Here is a 25,681-nt window from a genome sequence, read left to right as displayed (position 1 = left end):
AACGTAAAACTGAATGGCTTACCCGTAGCCATGGAACTGGACACTGGCACTAGCCAATCCATCATGAGTAAAAAGATGTTTGAGAGGCTGTGGTGCAACAAGGCACTCAGACCAGACCTGAGCCCCATCCACACGAAACTGAGAACGTATACCAAAGAGCTCATCACTGTCCTGGGCTTCGCCATGGTCAAGGTCACCTACGAGGGCACGGTGCACGAACTGCCACTCTGGATTGTCCCGGGCGATGACCCCACACTGCTTGGAAGGAGCTGGCTGGGCAAAATCCGCTGGAACAGGGATGACATTCGAGCGCTATCACATGTCGATGAGGCCTCATGTATTCCAGGTTCTTAACAAATTTCCTTCCCTTTTTGAGCCAGGCATTGGAAACTTTTCCGGGGCGAAGGTGCGGATCCACTTGGTCCCAGAGGAACGATCCATTCACCACAAGGCGCGAGCGGTACCTCACATGATGAGGGAGCGGGTGGAAATCAAGCTGGACAGGCTGCAATGCGAGGGCATCATCTCCCCAGAGGAGTTCAGTGAGTGGGCCAGCCCAATTGTTCCAGTACTCAAAAGTGATGGCACAGTCAGGATTTGTGCCGATTATAAAGTAACTGTTAATCGTTTCTCGCTACAGGACAAAGACCCGCCATCTAAGGCAGACAACCTATTTGCGATGCTGGCAAGAGACAAGATGTTCACCAAGCTCGACCTGACTTCGGCCTACATGACGCAGGAGCTGGAGCAGTCTTCGAAGGGCCTCACCTGCATCAACATGCATAAGGGACTGTTCATCTACAACAGATGACCGTTTGGAATTCGGTCGGCTGCAGCGATCTTCCAGAGAAACATGGAGAGCCTACTCCAGTCGGTACCACGCACGGTGGTTTTTCAGGACGACATATTGGTCAGGGGTCGGGACACCGTCGAGCACCTACAAAACCTGGAGGAGGTCCTCCAGCGACTGGATCACGTAGGGCTGCGGCTGAAGAAGTCGAAATGCATCTTCATGGCAACAGAAGTGGAGTTTTTGGGGAGAAAGATCGCGGCGGATGGCATTCGGCCCATAGACGCCAAGACAGAGGCTATCAGAAATGCGCCCAAGCCACAGAATGTCATGGAGCTGCAGTCGTTCCTGGGACTCCTCAACTATTTTGGTAACTTCCTAACGAGGTTAAGCACCCTCTTAGAGCCCCTACATGTGTTATTGCATAAAGGTGAGAACTGGGTATGGGAATAAAACAAGTAATTGCTTTTGAGAAAGCCAGAAACATTTTATGCTCCAACAAGCTGCTTGTATTGTATAACCCATGTAAAAGACTTGTGTTAGCATGTGACGCGTCGTCGTACGGAGTCGGGTGTGTATTACAACAAGCTAACGTTGCGGGGAAGTTGCAACCTGTCGCCTATGCCTCCAGGAGCTTGTCTAAGGCTGAGAGGGCCGACAGCATGATTGAGAAAGAGGCATTGGCGTGTGTATTCGGGGTAAAGAAAATGCATCAGTACCTGTTTGGCCTCAAATTTGAGCTGGAAACTGATCACAAGTCCCTCATATCCCTGTTCGCTGAAAACAAGGGGATACATACTAATGCCTCAGCTCGCATACAAAGGTGGGCACTTGCGCTATCAGCATATAACGACACCATCCGCCACAGGCCAGGCACCGAGAACTGTGCGGATGCTCTCAGTCGGCTACCATTGGCCACCACGGGAGTGGAAATGGCGCAGCCTGCAAACTTGTTGATGGTGGCGCAGCCCGCAGACTTATTGATGGTCATGGAAGCATTTGAAAATTATAAATCACTTGTCACGGTCTGCCAGATTAGGACTTGGACCAGCCAAGATCCTCTGCTGTCCCTAGTAAAAAACTGTATACTGCATGGGAGCTGGGCCAGCAACCCCGTTGAAATGCAAGAGCTAATCAAGCCGTTCCAACGGCGAAAGGACGAGCTGTCCATTCAGGCAGACTGCCTGTTGTGGGGTAACCGCGTAGTGCTACCCAAAAAGGGCAGGGAGACGTTCATCTCGGATCTCCACAGCACACACCCGGGTGTAGTAATGGTGAAAGTGATAGCCAGATCCCACGTGTGGTGGCCCGGTATCGACTCTGACTTAGAGTCTTGTGTACGGCAATGCCGTGTGTGTGCTCAGTTGAGCAATGCGCCCAGAGAGGCACCACTAAGTTTGTGGTCCTGGCCCTCCAGACCATGGTCGAGGATCTATGTTGACTATGCGGGCCAGTTTCTCAGTAAAATGTTCCTGGTGGTGGTGGATGCTTTTTCAAAATGGATTGAATGTGAAATAATGTCGGGAAGCACCACCACCGCCACCATTCAAAGCCTGAGGGCCATGTTTGCCACCCACGGCCTGCCTGACATACTGGTCAATGATAACGGGCCATGTTTTACCAGTGCCGAATTTAAAGAATTCATGACCCGCAATGGAATCAACATGTCACCTCGGCCCCGTTTAAACCAGCCTCCAATGGGCAGGCAGAGCGGGCAGTACAAACCATCAAACAGAGCCTTAAACGAGTCACAGAAGGCTCACTCCAAACCCACCTGTCCCGAGTACTGCTCAGCTACCGCACGAGACGCCACTCGCTCACAGGTGTGCCCCCGGCTGAGCTACTCATGAAAAGGACACTTAAAACCAGACTCTCGCTGGTTCACCTCAACCTGCATGATCAGGTAGAGAGCAGGCGGCAACAACAAAATGTAAACGATGGTCGCGCCACTGTGTCACGGGAAATTGATCTGAATGATCCTGTGTATGTGCTAAACTATTGACATGGTCCCAAGTGGATTGCGGGCATGGTGATAGCTAAAGAAGGGTGTAGGGTGTTTGTAGTCAAACTAGACAATGGACAAATTTGCAGAGAGCACCTGGACCAAACGAGGCTGCGGTTCACAGACTGCCCTGAATAACTCACAGCAGGCACCACCTTTTTCAAGCCCACAACACACACCCAAAGGATCAACGACACCACCCCGGACCAGGAAATTGAACCCATCACACCCCAGCAAGGGCAGGCTCACCCAGCAACCCTGCAGGGCCAACAACACCCCAGCCCAGCGAGGGCACAGCCAACACACCAGAACAGACATTTGTACCGAGGCGGTCCACCAGGGAAAGAAAGGCTCCCGACCCCCTCACCTTGGAAATAGTTTTCACTTTGACTTTGGTGGGGAGTGATGTTGTGTATCTGTAAAGCATGCACTCCCATGTTCCACCACCAGGGAGCTCATCCCCTGAAGTCCCAAGGGATCCCAGCATCCCTTGGGAGCACTGTATATAAGCCGGCCCCTAAGACCTGTTCCTCACTCTGGAGTGTCTTAATAAAGACTGAGGTTACTGTTACTTTAACCTTCCTGTGTGCAGTCTCATCTGTGTAAGGAACACAATAGAAATAGCAGCGCATTTGGAAAGCAGTGACAGGATCGGTGCAAGTCAGCATGGATTCATGAAGGGAAATCATGCTTGACAAATCTTCTGGAATTTTTTGAGGATGCAACTCGTAAAGTAGACAAGGGAGAACCAGTGGATGTGGTGTATTTGGACTTTCAGAGGCTTTTGACAAGGTCCCACACAAGAGATTAGTGTGCAAAATCAAAGCACATGGTATTGGGGGTAAGGTACTGACGTGGATAGAGAACTGGTTGGCAGACAGGAAGCAGAGAGTCAGGATAAACGGATCCTTTTCAGAATGGCAGGCAGTGACTAGTGGAGTGCCGCAGGGCTCAGTGCTGGGACCCCAGCTATTTACAATATACATTAATGATTTAGATGACAGAATTGAGTGTAATATCTCCAAGTTTGCAGATGAAACTAAACTGGGTCGCGGTGTGTGCTGTGAGGAGGCCGCTAAAAGGCTGCAGGGTGACTTGAACAGGTTAGGTGAGTGGGCCAATGCTTGGCAGATGCAGTATAATGTAGATAAATGTGAGGTTATCCACTTTGGGGGCAAAAACATGAATGCAGAATATTATCTGAATGGCGGCAGATTAGGACAGGGGGAGGTGCAACGACACCTGGATGTCATGGTTCATCAGTCATTGAAAGTTGGCATGCAGGTACAGCAAGCGATGAAGGCGGCAAATGGTATGTTGGCCTTCATAGTTAGGGGAGTTGAGTATAGGAGCAGAGAGGTCTTACTGCAGTTGTACAGGGCCTTGGTGAGGCCTCACCTGGAATATTGTGTACAGTTTTGGTCTCCTAATCTGAGGAAGGACGTGCTTGCTATTGAGGGAGTGCAGCGAAGGTTCACCAGACTGATTCCCGGGAAGGCGGGGCTGACATATGAGGAGAGATTGGATCAACTGGGTCTTAATACACTGGAGTTTAGAAGGATGAGAGGGGATCTCATAGAAACTTATAAGATTCTGATGGGACTGGACAGGTTAGATGTAGGAAGAATGTTCCCGATGATGGGGAAGTCCAGAACCAAGGGACACAGTCTTAGGATAAGGGGTAGGCTATTTAGGACTGAGATGAGGAGACCTTCTTCACTCAGTGAGTTGTTAACCTGTGGAATTCACTACCGCAGAGAGTTGTTGATGCCAGTTCATTGGATATATTCAAGAGGGAGTTACGGCTAAAGGGATCAAAGGGTATGGAGAGAAAGCGGGAAAGGGGTACTGAGGGAATGATCAGCCATGATCTTATTGAATGGCGATGCAGGCTCGAAGGGCCGAATGGCCTACTCCTGCACCTATTTTCTATGTTTCTATGTAAAAGATCTAGAGAGGAGATGAGGAAATTGTTTTCACTCAAGAGAGTTGCTGGAGTCTGGAATGCTCAACCTGAAAGGGTGATAGAAGCTGATTCCATAAATAATTTTAAAAGGGAGTTGGGCAGGTACTTGAGGAAGAGGAAGTTACAGGGTTACAGACAAAAAGTGGGGATATGGGACTAATCACGACTGCCCTTTCAAAGAGCCAGTACAGGCATGACGGGCCAAATGTCCTCCTTCTGTGCTGTAAGTTCGTATGATTCTATTCACTTGATCAAAAGTCTTCATAATGTTCAAAATATCTTCTTCGCTTTCTCTGCTACAATAGAAATAGTCTCACTTTCCCAATCCTGGCATCATCCTGATGAATCGATGCTGAATTCTCTCTATGGCTTTAATTTCCTTTCTATAATGGGGTGCCTAACATAGAAACATAGAAACATAGAAAATAGGTGCGGGAGTAGGCCATTCGGCCCTTCTAGCCTGCACCGCCATTCAATGAGTTCATGGCTGAACATGCAACTTCAGTACCCCATTCCTGCTTTCTCGCCATATCCCTTGATCCCCCGAGTAGTAAGGACTTCATCTAACTCCTTTTTGAATATATTTAGTGAATTGGCCTCAACAACTTTCTGTGGTAGAGTGTTCCACAGGTTCACCACTCTCTGGGTGAAGAAGTTTCTCCTCATCTCGGTCCTAAATGGCTTACCCCTTAACCTTAGACTGTGACCCCTGGTTCTGGACTTCCCCAACATTGGAAACATTCTTCTTGCATCTAACCTGTCTGATCCCATGAGAATTTTAAACATTTCTATGAGGTCCCCTCTCATTCTTCTGAACTCCAGTGAATACAAGCCCAGTTGATCCAGTCTTTCTTGATAGGTCAGTCCCGCCATCCCGGGAATCAGTCTGGTGAACCTTCGCTGCACTCCCTCAATAGCAAGAATGTCCTTTCTCAAGTTAGGAGACCAAAACTGTACACAATACTCCAGGTGTGGCCTCACCAAGGCCAAGTACAACTGTAGCAACACCTCCCTGCCCCTGTACTCAAATCCCCTCGCTATGAAGGCCAACATGCCATTTGCTTTCTTAACCGCCTGCTGTACCTGCATGTCAACCTTCAATGACTGATGTACCATGACACCCAGGTCTCGTTGCACCTCCCCTTTTCCTAATCTGTCACCATTCAGATAATAATCTGTCTCTCTGTTTTGACCACCGAAGTGGATAACCTCACATTTATCCACATTATACTTCATCTGCCATGCATTTGCCCACTCAACTAACCTATCCAAGTCACTCTGCAGCCTCATAACATCCTCCTCGCAGCTCACACTGCCACCCAACTTAGTGTCTTCCGCAAATTTGGAGATACTACATTTAATCTCCTCGTCTAAATCATTAATGTACAATGTAAACAGCTGGGGCCCCAGCACAGAACCTTGCGGTACCCCACTAGTCACTGCCTGCCATTCTGAAAAGTACCCATTTACTCCTACTCTTTGCTTCCTGTCTGACAACCAGTTCTCAATCCATGTCAGCACACTACCCCCAATCCCATGTGCTCTAACTTTGCACATTAATCTCTTGTGTGGGACCTTGTCGAAAGCCTTCTGAAAGTCCAAATATACCACATCAACTGGTTCTCCCTTGTCCACTCTACTGGAAACATCCTCAAAAAATTCCAGAAGATTTGTCAAGCATGATTTCCCTTTCACAAATCCATGCTGACTTGGACCTATCATGTCACCTCTTTCCAAATGCGCTGCTATGACATCCTTAATAATTGATTCCATCATTTTACCCACTACTGAGGTCAGGCTGACCGGTCTATAATTCCCTGCTTTCTCTCTCCCTCCTTTTTTTAAAAGTGGGGTTACATTGGCTACCCTCCACTCGATAGGAACTGATCCAGAGTCAATGGAATGTTGGAAAATGACTGTCAATGCATCCGCTATTTCCAAGGCCACCTCCTTAAGTACTCTGGGATGCAGTCCATCAGGCCCTGGGGATTTATCGGCCTTCAATCCCATCAATTTCCCCAATACAATTTCCTGACTAATAAGGATTTCCCTCAGTTCCTCCTCCTTATTAGACCCTCTGACCCCTTTTATATCCGGAAGGTTGTTTGTGTCCTCCTTTGTGAATACCGAACCAAAGTACTTGTTCAATTGGTCCGCCATTTCTTTGTTCCCCGTTATGACTTCCCCTGATTCTGACTGCAGGGGACTTACGTTTGTCTTGACTAACCTTTTTCTCTTTACAGATCTATAGAAACTTTTGCAATCCGTCTTAATGTTCCCTGCAAGCTTCTTCTCGTACTCCATTTTCCCTGCCTAATCAAACCCTTTGTCCTCCTCTGCTGAGTTCTAAATTTCTCCCAGTCCCCGGGTTCGCTGCTACTTCTGGCCAATTTGTATGCCACTTCCTTGGCTTTAATACTATCCCTGATTTCCCTTGATAGCCACGGTTGAGCCACCTTCCCTTTTTTATTTTTACGCCAGACAGGAATGTACAATTGTTGTAGTTCATCCATGCAGTCTCTAAATGTCTGCCATTGCCCATCCACAGTCCACCCCTTAAGTATCATTCGCCAATCTATCCTAGCCAATTCACGCTTCGTACCTTCAAAGTTACCCTTCTTTAAGTTCTGGACCATGGTCTCTGAATTAACTGTTTCATTCTCCATCCCAATGCAGAATTCCACCATATTATGGTCACTCTTCCTCAAGGGGCCTCGCACAACGAGATTGCTACTTAATCCTCTCTCATTACACAACATCCAGTTTAAGATGGCCTCCCCACTAGTTGGTTCCTCGACATATTGGTCTCGAAAACCATCCCTTATGCACTCCAGGAAATCCTCCTCCACCGTATTGCTTCCAGTTTGGTTAGCCCAATCTATGTGCATATTAAAGTCACCCATTATAACTGCTGCACCTTTATTGCATGCACCCCTAATTTCCTGTTTGATGCCCTCCCCAACATCACTACTACTGTTTGGAGGTCTGTACACAACTCCCACTAACGTTTTTTGCCCTTTGGTGTTCTGCAGCTCTACCCATATAGATTCCACATCATCCAAGCTAATTTCCTTCCTAACTATTGCATTAATCTCCTCTTTAACCAGCAATGCTACCCCACCTCCTTTTCCTTTTGTTCTATCCTTCCTGAATGTTGAATACCCCTGGATGTTGAGTTCCCAGCCCTGATCATCCTGGAGCCACGTCTCTGTAATCCCAATCACATCATATTTATTAACATCTATTTGCACAGTTAACTCATCCACCTTATTACGGATACTCCTTGCATTAAGACACAAAGCCTTCAGGCTTGTTTTTTTAACACCCTTTGTCCTTTTAGAATTTTGCTGTACACTGGCCCTTTTTGTTCTTTGCCTTGGGTTTCTCTGCCCTCCACTTTTCCTCATCTCCTTTCTGTCTTTTGCTTTTGTCTCCTTTTTGTTTCCCTCTGTCTCCCTGCATTGGTTCCCATCCCCCTGCCATATTAGTTTAACTCCTCCCCTACAGCACTAGCAAACACTCCTCCTAGGACATTCCCAGGTGCAGACCGTCTGGTTTGTACTGGTCCCACCTCCCCCAGAACCGGTTCTAATGCCCCAGGAATTTGAATACCTCCCTGCTGCACCACTGCTCAAGCCATGTATTCATCTGCGCTATCTTGCGATTCCTACTCTGACTAGCACGTGGCACTGGTAGCAATCCCGAGATTACTACTTTTGAGGTCCTACTTTTTAATTTAGCTCCTAGCTCCTTAAATTCGTTTCGTAGGACCTCATCCCTTTTTTTACCTATGTCGTTGGTACCAATGTGCACCACGACAACTGGCTGTTCTCCCTCCCTTTTTAGAATGTCCTGCACCCGCTCGGAGACATCCTTGACCCTTGCACCAGGGAGGCAACATACCATCCTGGAGTCTTGGTTGCGGCCGCAGAAACGCCTATTTATTCCCCTCACAATTGAATCCCCTATCACTATCGCTCTCCCACTCTTTTTCCTGCCCTCCTGTGCAGCAGAGCCAGCCACGGTGCCATGAACTTGGCTGCTGCTGCCGTCCCCTGATGAGTCATCCCCCTCAACAGTACTCAAAGCAGTGTATCTGTTTTGCAGGGGGATGACCACAGGGGACCCCTGCACTACCTTCCTTGCACTACTCTTCCTGCTGGTCTTCCATTCCCTAGCTGGCTGTGGACCCTTCTTCTGCGGTAAGACCAGCTCGCTACACGTGCTACTCACGTCATTCTCAGCATCGTGGATTCTCCAGAGTGAATCCACCCTCAGCTCCAATTCTGCAACGCGGTCCGTCAGGAGCTAGAGGCGGATACACTTCCCGCAGATGTAGTCGTCAGGGACACCGGAAGTGTCCCTGAGTTCCCACATGGTACAGGAGGAGCATATCACATGACCGAGCTCTCCTGCCTTGACTTAACCCTTAGATACACTTAAATTGGCAACAACAATGTTAAAAGTCACTCACTGTTATAGAAGAGAAAAAAGAAAAGAAAAACTACTCACCAATCACCAGCCAATCACTTACCCCCTTGGCTGTGACATCACCTTTCTATTTCTTTCTACTTCTTTTTTGCCTTCTCCCTGTAGCTGTACAAGCCACGTCTCTCCACGCACCTCCTCGACGCTGGGCCCCGGACTCCCTGCTGTGCCTTTTATAGGCCTCTCTCCGAAGTCCCGACTGCCTCTCCACGCACCTCTCGCCGACTCTGGGCCCCGGACTCCTTGCTGTGCCTTTATAGGCCTCTCTCCGAAGTCCCGACTGCCTCTCAACGTTCCTCTCGCCGACTCAATACTCTAACTATGGCCTAACCAATGTTTTTTGTTACAAATTTATCATTACTCTTTATCATCGAAAGATAGAGCGCAGAAGGAGGCCATTCGACCTATCGTAACTATACCGGCTCTTTGGTAGAGCTATCCGATTAATCCCATTCCCCTTCTTTTTCCCCATTGCTCAATAAATGTTTTACCTTCAAGTATTTATTCAATTCCTTTTTTGAATACTACTATTGAATCTGGTTCTACCTTTCAGGCAGTGCTTTCAAGATCACAACAACTCACTGTGCAACAAAATGTCAGGTCATGTCACCTCTGGTTTTTTTGCCCATCACCTCAAATCTGTCCTCTCATTACAGACCTTCTGCCTTATTTACTCTCTCAAAACCATTCATGATTTTGAACACCTATATCAAATCTCCTCTTAAACTTCTCTGCTCTAAGGAGAACAAATCCAGCTACTCTAGTCTCTCTGCATAACTGAAGTCCCTCATTCTTGGTAGCATTCGAGTAGATCTCTTCTGCACCTTCTTCAATGCATTGACATCATTCCTAAAGTGTGGTGCTCAGAATTGAACACAATACTCTAGCTGAGGCCTAACCAGTGTTTTATAAAGGTTTAACATAACGTTCTTGCTTTTGTACTCTATTCCGTTATTAATAAAGCCAAGGATCCCATATGATTTTATAACAGCATTCTCAACTTGTCCTGCCATCTTCAAAGATCTGTGTACATGCTAGTATCGGCCATTGGGGAACACCACTGGATACCTCCTTCCAGTGTGAAAAACACACATTCACCATCTCTCTGTTCCTGCACCTCCTTTAAAATTGTCCCATTTAATTCATATTGTCTCTCCTCATTCTTCCTACCAAAATGTATCACTTCACACTTCTCTGCACTAAATGACATCTGCCATGTGACTGCCCAATTTACAGTCTATCCATGTCCTCCTGAAGTCTGTTACTATCCCCTTCATTGTTTATTACATTTCCACATTTCGTCTCATCTGCAAACTGTGAAATTATGCCTTGCAAACCCAAGTCTTGATTATTAATTTAAGTCAAAAAGAGCAGTGGTCCTAATACCGGCCCCTGGGGAACACCACTGAATACCTCCTTTCAGTCTGAAAAATACACATTCACCATTACTCTTCTGTCCCATAGCCTATTTTGTATCCATGCTGCCACTGTACCTTTAATTCCATGGGATTTAATTTTGCTTCCAAGTCTATTATGTGGCACTTTGTCAAATGCCTTTTGAAAGTTCATATACATTGACCGCATTACCCTCATCAACCACCTCTGTTACTTTATCAAAGAACTCAATCAAATTAGTCAAACACGATTGCCTTTAACAAATCCATCCTGACTTTAATTTATTAACCCAGGTCAATGATGTGTCTAGCAGGACTTAGCAGATTGTATATGAAGATGGAGGCTGACAAGTAGAAAACACCTCAGGTGGATGCCAGAACTTCAAACGCCTCCTTTGTCAAGATTCTTCTTTTGTGCTTTCATTTTTTGCCTGGGCGGGTTGCATTTTTTGGTGGCTTTCTGGGAAGCCGACAGTGTTTGTGGGTCATTAAATCAATGGGTGAATTCCATTGCGTAGCGTTTGAAGATAATTTCTAATAAGATCTCTTTTATCTTTATAATAGCGTCATCAGTTATCAATCCCTAGCAAATCTGGACTCAACTTCTTAAGATTTGAAAGAATTTTATTTATTCAAAATTCCACAACCAATTATTTATCAAATAATTCTTTTGTGTCGAGTATTCAAGGCCCATGAAAAGATGGCACGATTACTACACATTTAAACCATTGGGGAGAGATTAGTATTACAGAGAACGCAGATGCATTCATTTCATGAACTATAAAAAAATCAACTCACTGTTAATAATTGGGTGACAGGTAATATTTCTGTAGCAAGTATTACAACTGTTCCTTACATGGCCTGCAGGTTCGCTCTTTTCTTCCCTGTTCCCCTTCACTGCAAGTGGGAGACAGATGCGGCCTTCGGCCTCCTGCTGAGCTTAGCGCTAAAAAGAACGCATTACACTACAAACCCAACACCACACTGATATTGATTAGCAGGCAGCAGCAAAATACCAGTACTGCCTGCGCTCTCTAAGCTGGCGGACGTTAGTCGTTGCTGCCGCTGTGACCGGCAGGTTTCCAGCGTACTTGAATGCCAATTCATTTTCTCCCAGATTATTGCCCGGAATTTTTACTGCAGACCCGCTCGGAGCGGGGGAGGTCCGGCTGCCAGACGTTTTTTGCGTGGAGAAGGTCAGGAACTCGGGGGTGGAGGAGAGGTCAGAAACTTGCGTGGGGCAACGGGGACAGGAAAGAGGTCAGGAACTGTGGGGGGGGGGAGGAAGAGGAACTCGGTAGGGGGAATAGGTCAGGAACTCGGGTGGGGCGGAAGTGGGGGAGGTCAGGAGCTTGGGGAGTGAGGGAGAGAAGGTCAGGAACTTCGATGGGAGAGAGGTCGGGAACTCAGTGGGTGGGGAAGAGAAGGTCAGGAACTCTGGCCAGGGGGTGGGAGTGAGGGGGGGAGAGAGAGAGGTCAGGAACTCGGGGGGGAGAGATGGTCAGGAACTTGGGGGGCGGAGAAAAGATTAGGAACTGGAGGGGGTGAGGTCAGGAACTTGGGGGGGAGCACAGAGGGAACTGTAGGAAAGGGGGAAGAACATGATTCAGGCCTAAAGGGGAGGGGGTGAATGAGAACAAGAACATGATCCAGATGGGAAAATGGATCACATTCTCCCCCCATCAGATGTGGGTCATGTTCTTCCAACCCCATCGCCCAGCCCTTTTACACACGCACCACATTCTCCCTCTCCTCTCTCCTAGTCCTAGATCACACTCTTGACCACAAACAACAGGATGTTGGTTTCTTGGAAAACCCAGCTCCTGTGTATCAAGTGACATAATTGGACTGGATGATATCTGGATATCATAACAGAGTCACGACTCGCTTCGTACCCAATAAATCTGTTAAAATCCGTGACCCGCACACAATGCCCCTTCAGTCACCGCAGTTCTCACCCAGAGTGTTTAGTTTGGTGGAGTGATTAGTGACAGTGTGGGTACTTCTGGTTTTTGGTTGACCCATGATGTCACTCTGCGCATGAGTCTAGCCACTTGATGATGTCATTCTCAATGCATGCTAAAAATCTACAGTTCTGGTAGTGATGTCACTTGTAATGATGCCACCCTCACCTGTTCTCGTTGAATGAAACGTGCCTCACTAAACCAAGCTTGCAGCTGAAGTTATGTAAAATAGTTAATGCTGTGGATGTGTGGAATTCAGCCTCAGAGAAACAGCTACTGCACCCGTGTGATCTTGCATCGCCCGTTCATGGGGTCACACTTTTGAAGGAAACCACAAGTCAACTTGAACCTAGCACTGGTGAACAGCTCAGCGGTGTGCAGGCTCTGCCTGATGGCACCATTAATGGTCCCTACTATCACTCTGCTGATTCAAACTTAAAAAACACTGCAGATGCTGGAAATCTGATATAAATTGCTGGAAAGACTCAGCAAATCAGGCAGCATTTATGGAAAGAGAAACAGACTTAGCGTTTCACGTTCTGATGAAACATTGGGAGGAATTTTAACCTGAAACAAAAGGGGGGCGGGTTTGGAGCTTGAGGGTAATTAAACTGTTAAAAATCAGGTGCCTGACCTGAACCTGCCTCCAACCCGCCCACTTTCAGTTTTAATGGAGGTGGGACGGGGGTGGGAAACCAACGCACTCCCAGGAGGCAGGAGGTCAATTTAAATACTATAATGAGGTTGGAAGCCTCTTTTTTAATTTCAATTTTTGTTTTTAACTGCATGATAGGTGTTACACAATTTGTAAAACCTGGCAGTTACAGCAATGTGGGATCTCTTGTATCCAGGAGTTAAGTGTCTTTATACCTACCTCCTCGATCCAGGGGTCCTTACCTAACCACCCCCCCCCCACCCCGCGATTGGAGAGCATCACATGAGGCCTCCGATCATCCCCCCAGGCCTCCCCCTGCCCCGAAGATGATGCTGAGGCTGGCCACGATCTTCTCTCCCCCAACCCTCACCAATCCTCCGGTGACCAGCCACGATCTTCCCCTCACCACAACCCACCACCACATCATCTCGAGGTCAGCCATGATCCCCTGGTGGCCAGCCACGATCTTCCCTTCACTGCACCTCTCCACAATCATCCAGTCCCGATCCTCTCTCCCCCATCAGCCCCCGCCCCCGCCCCCCCACCATGCCTGATCCTCTGCCTTACAACACACCCCCAATCCTTTCAACAGCCTGGCCCTACCCCATCCTCTGCCCAACCCCCCCCCCCCCACCTGATCCTTGCAATGGCCTGGTTCCCATGCAAACCCTCCTTCCATCCTCTGTGCGACCTAGTGCCCGCCCACAGCCAGCCAGCCTCTTAATCTGGCTGGCTGCGGGCGGGAAACCGAGGCCTCGCATGCAAATCGGGCCTTGCTATTAAAGTTGCTAAGGCCTGAGGGAAATCCGGCCTCCCGACCGCCTTGGAGCTCCTGTGCCCCTAACCCACCTTCCTCCTTAAAATCTAGCCTGTTAACTCTGCTTCTCTCTCCACAGATGCTGCCTGACTTTCTGAGCATTTCCAGCATTTTATGTTACATATTTTATGGGAAGAGGTCGACAGGGCAGGCCATATGTGGCCGTGAGAGAGTTATCTTGCTTTACTAGGTGACCCTCCACATAAACAGGTAGATGCCACTGTCATGGTTATGTATGCTAACTGGGTTTTACCTGCCACCGGAGGGCACGACTGTCAGAGTCCTAATGGTCACTGGCAGACACGTACAATCCGTGAATATAATGTTGGCAGCCATGTTGAATCCTCACTTTGAGAATAAATAAACTGGAGTAAGGTCATGCCTGAACTAGCTCACCGTACTTAGCCTTGTGGAGTTATTCGATACTTAACAATTGGCGACGAGTTAAAAATACCAACTTTCATGCACCCATGTCTGTTGGAAGTTTGGAGAGATTCGTGGAAGGGGAAGACTGGGAGGATTTCACTGATCGCCTCGACCAGTACTTCGGAGCCAACAGATTGGAAGGAACCGATAACGCAATTAAGCGCTGGGCGGTTCTCCTCACCGTTTGTGGGTCACATATTTATGGCCCTAACAAGAATCTACTCTCACCAACTCGACCAATGGATAAGACTTATGATGAATTGTGTACACTGGTTTGGAACCACTTTAAACCGAAAGAAAGCATCATCATGGCGAGGTATCGTTTCTATACGCACAATCACTCTGAGGGCCAGGAGGTGGCAGAATTTGTTGCCGACCTGAGACGTCTCGCTAGGCCGTGCAACTTTGGAGCTGCATTGGAGAAAATGTTGCGGTACTTTTTCATGCTTGGCATTGGCCACGAGGTCATCCTTCGAAAGCTGTTGGCTGCTGAATCTCGAGCCCTGAAAAGGGCCATCATGATCGCCCAGGCATGCATGTCCACGGACGTAAACTCGAAACAGCTATCTTTCCAGCATCGAAACTCACCAGCAAGTACTGTGCATAAAATAATATCGGCGGCAGGCAGAGCTGCACATGGCAGGGCCTACTCGTCCGCGTTCATACGATCTGTAACTGCTCAAAATTACAGGTCGGGGGTGAATCAAATCTCGCCTTGTTTGCATGGCGGGGGCTATCATCGGGCCCATCAATGCCGATTCAAGAAATACGTGTGCAAAGGCTGTGCAACAATGGGGCACCTTCAGCGAATGTGTCCGCAACCGAGCAAGCGTGCTGCGACTCACCACGTGACTGAGCATGATTGATCCAGCGTGGATCAAGCGGCACAGGCAACTCAACCCAAGGTACTGGACGAAGAAGTATATGGGGTACATTCTTTTACCAAAAGTCCTCCGATAATGCTGGAAGTTAAATTAAATGGGGTTCCAGTATCCATGGAATTAGACACGGGTGCAAGTCAGTCAATAATAAGCCAGAGGGCTTTCGAAAAGCTGTGGGACACAAAGGCAAAAAGACCCAAACTGAGCCCAATCAAAGCGAAGCTGCGTACCTACACCAAAGAGCTCATACCAGTCATTGGGAGCATGGCAGCAAAGATACGATGGAGCTGTGCATGATTTATCATTGTGGATCGTTCCAGGCAATGGCCCAACGCTGTTCGGCAGGAGTTGGCTTGAGAAAATTAAATGTAACTGGAATGATATTAAAGCCTTATCATCAGTGGATGACGCTTCGTGTGCTCAAGTGCTGAGCAAGTTTCCCTCGTTGTTCGAACCAGGCATCGGCAACTTCACGGGAGCCAAGGTGCAGATCCACCTGGGCCCGGATGCAAGACCCGTCCATCACAAGGCTCGGGCAGTTCTGTACATGAAGAGGGAGAAGGTTGAGATCGAACTGGACAGACTTCAACGGGAAGGAATCATATCACCAGTCGAATGGGCCAGTCCAATTGTCCTGGTGTTGAAAAGTGATGGCACGGTCAGGATCTGCGGCGACTACAAGGTAATGATTAACCGAGTCTCGATACAGGATCAGTACCTGTTACCCAAGGCTGACGACCTGTTTGTAACACTGGCGGGAGGGAAGTTGTTCACCAAATTGGACCTGACCTCCGCTTACATGACACAGGAGCTGGTCGAATCTTCGAAAATACTGATGTATATCAACACACACAAAGGACTGTTTATGTACCACAGATGCCCTTTCGGAATTCGCTCGGCTGTAGCCATATTTCAGAGAAACATGGAGAGTTTGCTGAAGTCTGTCCCGAGAACTGTCGTGTTCCAAGATGACATCCTGATCACCGGTCACGACGCCACCGAACACCTGCACAAGCTGGAAGAGGGTCTTCTTCGTCTGGACAAAGTGGGATTCAGGCTAAAACGCTCCAAGTGCGTTTTCATGGCACCAGAAGTCGAATTCCTGGGGAGAAAGATTGCAGCAGACGGCATCAGGCCTACGATCGCGCGGCTGTATCACATGACATTGCTGTTCATGACCCTGTGTTTGTCCTGAATTATGGCCATGGTCCAAAGAGGGTTGCTGGCACGGTTTTAGCCAAGGAGGAGAACAGAGTGTTTGCAGTCAAACTGTTAAATCACCAAACGTGCAAGAGGCACATTGACCAAACCAAACTGCGATTCACAGACAACCCAGAACAAATTGAAGATGACATCATCATCGACCAACCAACACACATCCAACCATCAGTTGACCCTAGTGTCATTCACGAAGACTGTTATGTATGTAGCTATATATAGTTGGCACCAGAGGGCGTGACTGCAGGAGTCCTATGGGTCACCCACACCTCGTGCTGTGCTGGTATAAAAGGTTTGCTACCTTGTTGTTTTGGCACTCTGGAGTCTTATTAAAGAGGCTAAGGTCACATCAGCTTGAGCTTACAGTATACAGTCTTGTGGAGTTATCCTGATCATAACAATTGCCGATGAGTAACAGATCACGAACTTTCACGCGGTTATGGCTGCCATTGGTATTCTTGAGAGATTTGTTGAGGGTGATGATTGGGAAACCTTCGTTGAGTGTCTTGACCAGTACTTCGTGGCCAACGAGCTGGATGAAGACAGTAAAGCAGTCAAGCGCAGGGCGATTCTCATCACCTTTTGTGGGCTCATGATATATGGCCTCATTAAAAATCTTCCAGCACCGACAAAACCAACGGACAAGTCATATGCAAAGTTGTGCACACTGATTCGGGAACACCTCAAAACTGAAGGAGAACATCTTAATGACCAGGTATCGCTTTTACACGCACCATCACTCCGAGGGCCAGGACATGGCGAGCTATGTCGCCAATCTAAGACACCTTGCGGCACCGTGCGAATTTGCTAGATTTTTGGGGGAAGTGTTGCAGGACTTTTTCGTGCTTGGAATCAGCCACGAGGTCATTCTTTGCAAGCTGTTGTCTACCGAATCCTTAGATCTGAGCAAGGCCATCACGATAGCCCAGGCTTTCATGTCCACGAACGATAACACTAAACAGATATCTTCTCAGCATCGAAGCTCACCGGCAAGTACTGTGCATAAAATAATGCCTTCAGCTGGCAGAACTGTACATGGCAGGGTCTACACGCCCGCAGAGCCAGACCTAGGATGACTCAGATCCGCCGTGGGGCGTGAAGGCGAATCCATTAATACCATGTTGGCACTGCAGGGGCAGTGCCCATCAATGTCGATTCAAGCACTATGTGTGCAAGGGCTGTGGAACAATGGGGCACCTCCAGTGAATGTGCAGACGTGCTGCGACTCACCACGTGGCAGTCGGCAGAAGATGACCGATCCGGTGCGGATCACGCTGAACGAGTAAGAGAGGCAACTCAACCCGAGGCTGAAGAGGAAGTGTATGGGGTACACACCTTCATCACCAAGAGCCCTCCGATAATGTTGAAAGTCAAATTAAACAGCATTCCAGTTTCCATGGAATTGGATACGGGAGGGCGAGTCAGTCAATTATGAGCCAGAAGGCTTTTGAGAAACTGTGGGGCAACAAGGCACAAAGGCCAAAACTAAGCCCGATTTATACAAATCTGCGCACTTACACCAAAGAGCTCATACCAGTCATTGGCAGTGTGGCAGTGAAGGTATCATACGATGGAACTGTGCATGATTTACCACTATGGATTGTACCAGGCGATGGCCCAACGCTGTTTGGCAGAAGCTGGCTAGGCAAGATCCGATGGAACTGGGACGACATCAAAGCACTGTCTTTGGTGGATGATGCCTCGTGCGCTCAAGTGCTGAGCAAGTTTCCGTCGCTATTTGAACCAGGCATTGGCAGCTTCACGGGAACCAAGGTGCAAATCCACCTAGTCCCAGATGCACGGCCTGCCCATCACAAGGCTCGGGCAGTCCCTTATATAATGAGGGAGAAAGTCGAGGTTGAGTTGGACCGACTTCAACGTGAAGGAATCATTTCGCCTGTCGCGTTTAATGAATGGGCCAGTCCCATTGTCCTGGTTTTGAAAAACGACAGCACGGTCCGAATTTGCAGAGACTACAAGGTGACAATCAACCGAGTCTCGCTACAGGACCAGTGCCCACTTCCGAAGGCAGACGACCTACTTGCAACGCTGGCGGGCGGGAAGTCGTTTTCCAAGTTGGACCTGACCTCCGCCTACATGACTCAAGAGCTGGCTGAATCCTCGAAAAAGCTGACATGCATTAACACGCACAAGGAATTGTTTATTTACCACCGATGCCCCTTTGGTATTCGTTCAGCTGCTGGAATATTCCAGAGGAACATGGAGAGCTTGCTAAAATCTGTCCAGAGGACTGTCGTGCTTCCAAGACGACATCCTGATCACCGGTCGTGACACCACAGAACACCTACACAATCTGGGTGAAGTCCTGCGTGGCCTGGACAGAGTGGGACTCAGGCTGAAACGCTCCAAGTGTGTTTTCTTGGTGCCAGAGGTTGAATTTTTGGGGAGGAAGATCGCAGCTGATGGCATCAGGCCCACGGACTCCTAGACGGAGGCCATCAAGAATGCACCTGGACCCCAAAATGTGACGGAGCTGCTTTCGTTCCTGGGACTCCTCAATTACTTTGGTAACTCTCTACCTGGGTTGAGCACATTGTTAGAACCTTTGCACATGTTGCTACATCAGGGTAATGACTGGGTTTGGGGTAAATCTCAAGAGACAGCCTTCGAGAAGGCTAGGAACCTGTTATGCTCTAATAAGTTACTTGAACTATATGACCCATGCAAACGATTAGTGCTAGCTTGTGATGCCTCATCGTACGGGATCGGTTGTGTGCTACAGCCAGCCAATGTGTCGGGGAAGCTCCACCCGGTTGCATATGCATCCAGAAGCCTTTCCAAGACTGAAAGAGCCTATAGTTTGGTTGAAAATGAGGCCTTAGCATGCGTTTATGAAGTTATTCTAAAAAGGGAGGGAGAACAGCCAGTTGTTGTGGTGCACATTGGTACCAACGACATTGGTAAAAAAAGGGATGAGGTCCTACGAAACGAATTTATGGAACTAGGAGCTAAATTAAAAAGTAGGACCTCAAAAGTAGTAATCTCGGGATTGCTACCAGTGCCACGTGCTAGTCAGAGTAGGAATCGCAAGATAGCGCAGATGAATACATGGCTTGAGCAGTGATGCAGCAGGGAGGGATTCAAATTCCTGGGGCATTGGAACTGGTTCTGGGGGAGGTGGGACCAGTACAAACCAGACGGTCTGCACCTGGGCAGGACCGGAACCAATGTCCTAGGAGAAGTGTTTGCTAGTGCTGTTGGGGAGGAGTTAAACTAATATGGCAGAGGGATGGGAACCAATGCAGGGAGACAGAGGGTAACAAAAAGGAGACAAAAGCAAAAGACAGAAAGGAGATGAGGAAAAGTGGAGGGCAGAGAAACCCAAGGCAAAGAATAAAAAGGGCCACTGTACAGCAAAATTCTAAAAGGACAAAGGGTGTTAAAAAAACAAGCCTGAAGGCTTTGTGTCTTAATGCAAGGAGTATCCGTAATAAGGTGGATGAATTAACTGTGCAAATAGATGTTAACAAATATGATGTGATTGGGATTACAGAGACGTGGCTCCAGGATGATCAGGGCTGGGAACTCAACATCCAGGGGTATTCAACATTCAGGAAGGATAGAACAAAAGGAAAAGGAGGTGGGGTAGCATTGCTGGTTAAAGAGGAGATTAATGCAATAGTTAGGAAGGACATTAGCTTGGATGATGTGGAATCTATATGGGTAGAGCTGCAGAACACCAAAGGGCAAAAAACGTTAATGGGAGTTGTGTACAGACCTCCAAACAGTAGTAGTGATGTTGCGGAGGGCATCAAACAGGAAATTAGGGGTGCATGCAATAAAGGTGCAGCAGTTATAATGGGTGACTTTAATATGCACATAGATTGGGCTAACCAAACTGGAAGCAATACGGTGGAGGAGGATTTCCTGGAGTGCATAAGGGATGGTTTTCTAGACCAATATGTCGAGGAACCAACTAGGGGGGAGGCCATCTTAGATTGGGTGTTGTGTAATGAGAGAGGATTAATTAGCAATCTCGTTGTGCGAGGCCCCTTGGGGAAGAGTGACCATAATATGGTGGAATTCTGCATTAGGATGGAGAATGAAACAATTACTTCAGAGACCATGGTCCAGAACTTAAAGAAGGGTAACTTTGAAGGTATGAGGCGTGAATTGGCTAGGATTGATTGGCGAATGATACTTAAGGGGTTGACTGTGGATGGGCAATGGCAGACATTTAGAGACCGCATGGATGAACTACAACAATTGTACATTCCTATCTGGCGTAAAAATTAAAAAGGGAAGGTGGCTCAACCGTGGCTATCAAGGGAAATCAGGGATAGTATTAAAGCCAAGGAAGTGGCATACAAATTGGCCAGAAATAGCAGTGAACCCGGGGACTGGGAGGAATTTAGAACTCAGCAGAGGAGGACAAAGGGTTTGATTATGGCAGGGAAAATGGAGTACGAAAGGAAGCTTGCAGGGAACATTAAGACGGATTGCAAAAGTTTCTATAGATATGTAATGAGAAAAAGGTTAGTAAAGAGAAACGTAGGTCCCCTGCAGTCAGAATCAGGGGAAGTCATAACGGGGAACAAAGAAATGGCAGACCAATTGAACAAGTACTTTGGTTCGGTATTCACTAAGGAGGACACAAACAACCTTCCGGATATAAAAGGGGTCAGAGGGTCTAGTAAGGAGGAGGAACTGAGGGAAATCCTTATTCGTCGGGAAATTGTGTTGGGGAAATTGATGGGATTGAAGGCCGATAAATCCCCAGGGCCTGATGGACTGCATCCCAGAGTACTTAAGGAGGTGGCCTTGGAAATAGCAGATGCATTGACAGTCATTTTCCAACATTCCATTGACTCTGGATCAGTTCCTATCAAGTGGAGGGTAGCCAATGTAACCCCACTTTTTAAAAAAGGAGGGAGAGAGAAAACAGGGAATTATAGACCGGTCAGCCTGACCTCAGTAGTGGGTAAAATGATGGAATCAATTATTAAGGATGTCATAGCAGCGCATTTGGAAAGAGGTGACATGATAGGTCCAAGTCAGCATGGATTTGTGAAAGGGAAATCATGCTTGACAAATCTTCTGGAATTTTTTGAGGATGTTTCCAGTAGAGTGGACAAGTGAGAACCAGTTGATGTGGTATATTTGGACTTTCAGAAGGCTTTCGACAAGGTCCCACACAAGAGATTAATGTGCAAAGTTAAAGCACATGGGATTGGGGGTAGTGTGCTGACATGGATTGAGAACTGGTTGTCAGACAGGAAGCAAAGAGTAGGAGTAAATGGGCACTTTTCAGAATGGCAGGCAGTGACTAGTGGGGTACCGCAAGGTTCTGTGCTGGGGCCCCAGCTGTTTACACTGTACATTAATGATTTAGACGAGGGGATTAAATGTAGTATCTCCAAATTTGCGGATGACACTAAGTTGGGTGGCAGTGTGAGTTGTGAGGAGGATGCTATGAGGCTGCAGAGTGACTTGGATAGGTTAGGTGAGTGGGCAAATGCATGGCAGATGAAGTATAATGTGGATAAATGTGAGGTTATCCACTTTGGTGGTAAAAACAGAGAGACAGACTATTATCTGAATGGTGACAGATTAGGAAAAGGGGAGGTGCAACGAGACCTGGGTGACATGGTACATCAGTCATTGAAGGTTGGCATGCAGGTACAGCAGGCGGTTAAGAAAGCAAATGGCATGTTGGCCTTCATAGCGAGGGGATTTGAGTACAGGGGCAGGGAGGTGTTGCTACAGTTGTACAGGGCCTTGTTGAGGCCACACGTGGAGCATTGTGTACAGTTTTGGTCTCCTAACTTGAGGAAGGACATTCTTGCTATTGAGGGAGTGCAGCGAAGGTTCACCAGACTGATTCCCGGGATGGCGGGACTGACCTATCAAGAAAGACTGGATCAACTGGGCTCGTATTCACTGGAGTTCAGAAGAATGAGAGGGGACCTCATAGAAACGTTTAAAATTCTGACGGGTTTAGACAGGTTAGATGCAGGAAGAATGTTCCCAATGTTGGGGAAGTCCAGAACCAGGGGTCACAATCTGAGGATAAGGGGGAAGCCATTTAGGACCGAGATGAGGAGAAACTTCTTCACCCAGAGAGTGGTGAACCTGTGGAATTCTCTACCACAGAAAGTTGTTGAGGCCAATTCACTAAATATATTCAAAAAGGAGTTAGATGAAGTCCTTACTACTAGGGGGATCAAGGGGTATGGCGAGAAAGCAGGAATGGGGTCCTGAAGTTGCATGTTCAGCCATGAACTCATTGAATGGCGGTGCAGGCTGGAAGGGCCAAATGGCCTACTCCTGCACCTATTTTCTATGTTTCTATGTTAAGAAATTGCACCAGTACCTATTCGGCCGCGATTTGAGCTCGAAACTGACCACAAGCCGCTCTTTTCACTGTTCTCTGAAAGCAAAGGTATAAACACCAATGCTTCAGCCCGCATCCAAAGATGGGCACCGGCACTATCCACGTACGACTATGTTATTCGCCACAGAAGGCACTGACAACTGTGCTGATGCACTCAGCCGGCTTCCACTACCCACCACCGGGGTTGAAATGGAACAGCCCGCAGACTTGGTAAAGGTCATGGAGGCTTTTGAGAACAAGGGGTCAGCCATCATGGCTCGCCAATTCAAAATCTGGATCAGCCAGGACCCGGTGCTATCTCAAGTAAAGAGTTGTGTCCTAAGCGGGAACTGGTCAGCCATTCACGGGGAAATGCAGGACGAATTTAAGCCTTTTCACCGCTGCAAAGAAGAAATGTCTATTCAGTCTGACCGCTTATTATGGGTAATCTTGTGGTTTTGCCAAAAAAAGGCAGGGAGATCTTTATACGTAACCTCCACAGTACACACCCAGGCATAGTCATGATGAAGGCCATTGCCAGATCGCATGTGTGGTGGCCCGGCATCAACTCTAGTCTTGAATCATGCGTGCACTGATGCAACAGTTGCTCACAACTGAGCAATGCGCCCAGGGACGCTCCCCTGAGCCTGTGGTCATGGCCCTCCAAACCATGGTCCAGGATTCATGTGGATTATGCTGGTCTTTTCCTCAGGAAAATGTTTCTCGTAGTTGTGGATGCCTACTCTAAATGGATTGAATGCGTGATAATGTCATCCAGCACGTCCACAGCCACCATTGAAAACCTCAGGGCAATGTTTGCCACCCATGGCCTGCTTGACGTCCTTGTCAGTGACAATGGACCCTGTTTCACTAGCTCCGAGTTCAGCGAGTTCATGACCCGCAGTGGCATCTTGCATGTCAGGTCTACTCCTTTCAAGCCCGCCTCCAACGGCCAAGCGAAGCGGACAGTCTAAGCGATTAAGCAGAGCCTGAAGCGAGTGACGGATGCTCCTTGCAGACCCGCTTGTCTCGCGTTCTGCTTGCTTACCGGACACGACCTCACTAGCTCAAGGGGTCCCGCCCACCGAACTTCTTATGAAGAGGGCCCTCAAGACAAGGCTCTCCCTAATTCACCCAGACCTCAATGAGTATGTGGAAACCCGGCAGCAAAGGCAGAGCGTGTATCATGACCGCGCGGCTGTAACTCCTGATATTGATGTGCATGATCCGGTGTTTGTGCTCAACTAAGGTCCAGGTCCTAAGTGGGTTACTGACATTGTTTTGGCCAAGGAGGGGAGTAGGGTGTTTGGCCATTTGTCAATTTGACTACAAACGTGCAGAAAGCATATTGATCAGCCCAGGTTGCGTTTCACTGACAACCAGGAACAAATGGAAGAAGACATCAACTTTGATGACCTACCACAACACACACAACCAGCAATCGACCCTGCTGCCATCCATGAAGAAGAACCAGTCCCCCGGGACAGTCCGGCCAGACCCACTGCACCGCAGTGCAGCGATGCCCTGACCGGCTCACCCACGCCCAACTTCCAACTGAGATGATCAACCCGGGAGCGAAGGGCCCCCGATCGTCTCAACCTGTAAATAGTTGTATCCAAGACTTTGGAGGGAGTGATGTTATGTATGTAGTTATATATAATTGCCACCAGAGGGCGTGACTGCAGGAGTCCTACGGGTCATCCACACCTCATGCGGTGCTGGTATAAAAGGCTCTCTACCTTGTTGTTTTGGCACTCTGGAGTCTTATTAAAGAGACTCAGGTCACATCAGTTTGAGCTTACAGTATACAGTCTTGTGGAGTTATTCTCAACATAACAAAGACGAAATTACCATCCCCGACAGTCCTGTCAGACCGAATGCTCTGCAATGTAGCAAATGTCCTACTAACTCACACAAGCTTGGGTTTGAACTGAGAAGATCAACCAGGGAGCTGAAGGCCGCGGACTGTCTCAACTTGTAAATACAACCTGTACCAAGGACTTTGCGGGGAATTATGTTATGTACGTTGGAGTCCTAATGGTCACTGGCAGACACATGCAAGCCATGTATATAATGTTGGTAGCCATGTTGAATCCTAACTTTGAGAATAAATAAACTGGAATAAGGTCATGCATGAACTAGCTCACCGTACTTAGCCTCGTGGAGTTATTCGATACTCAACAGTCATGACTGTACTTGAATAGCTTGGCTCAGGGAGCCTGTCTGTGACAATGACTGGATCAAATTACACATTGTAGAGACCTTCAATTACTTTCCAACAGACAGGATCAAATTACACATTCCAAACAAACTGTTGGTGTGTCTTGTCCTCGAAGGGGACCAATCAGAAATATTGTTGTGGTACATTTTCCTTACAATTATGAACTAAATATAATTTCTGATCTGCCGATCTAACCTCCATTAGAACCCAATTCAAACATTATCAATTTTAAAAGCTTACATAAAGTGCTAGATGCCGGCCCGTGTTTGTATTTGATACCATACGCTGAGTAAAGAGCATTGACAGCATTGTATGCTGCAGATTCCTGAAAAATGAAACAAAAAATACAGCATGTTACTTAAAAAATATTAGTCTCAGCTGAATAAAAATGTAGCAAAATTGTTTAGTGAAGCTGTTAACATCAAAGTAAATTACAATGAGTGATTTTAGGGATCAAATGTATTCCATATAACTGAATAAATTCAGCTAATTTCAGTTTATGGGGCTGTACACAAACAATATTTT

At 47.6% G+C, this 25,681-nt stretch overlaps 1 protein-coding gene across 1 annotated transcript in view; it reads right to left on the bottom strand.

The window, feature by feature from the left end:
- Positions 1 to 25,681, bottom strand: part of cpa6 (carboxypeptidase A6) — a 256,586-nt gene that overhangs the window by 8,670 nt on the left and 222,235 nt on the right. Inside the window, exon 10 of the mRNA XM_070884632.1 lies at positions 25,397 to 25,481. Coding sequence (XP_070740733.1) covers positions 25,397 to 25,481 — 85 coding nt within the window. The remainder of the gene's footprint in view (positions 1 to 25,396; positions 25,482 to 25,681) is intronic.

This window comes from Pristiophorus japonicus, chromosome 1 (assembly GCF_044704955.1).
Source record: "Pristiophorus japonicus isolate sPriJap1 chromosome 1, sPriJap1.hap1, whole genome shotgun sequence".
Lineage (NCBI taxonomy): Eukaryota > Metazoa > Chordata > Chondrichthyes > Pristiophoridae > Pristiophorus > Pristiophorus japonicus.
The sequence above is the reverse complement of the archived record's forward strand: the minus strand, read 5'-3'. Positions and strand labels throughout refer to the sequence as shown.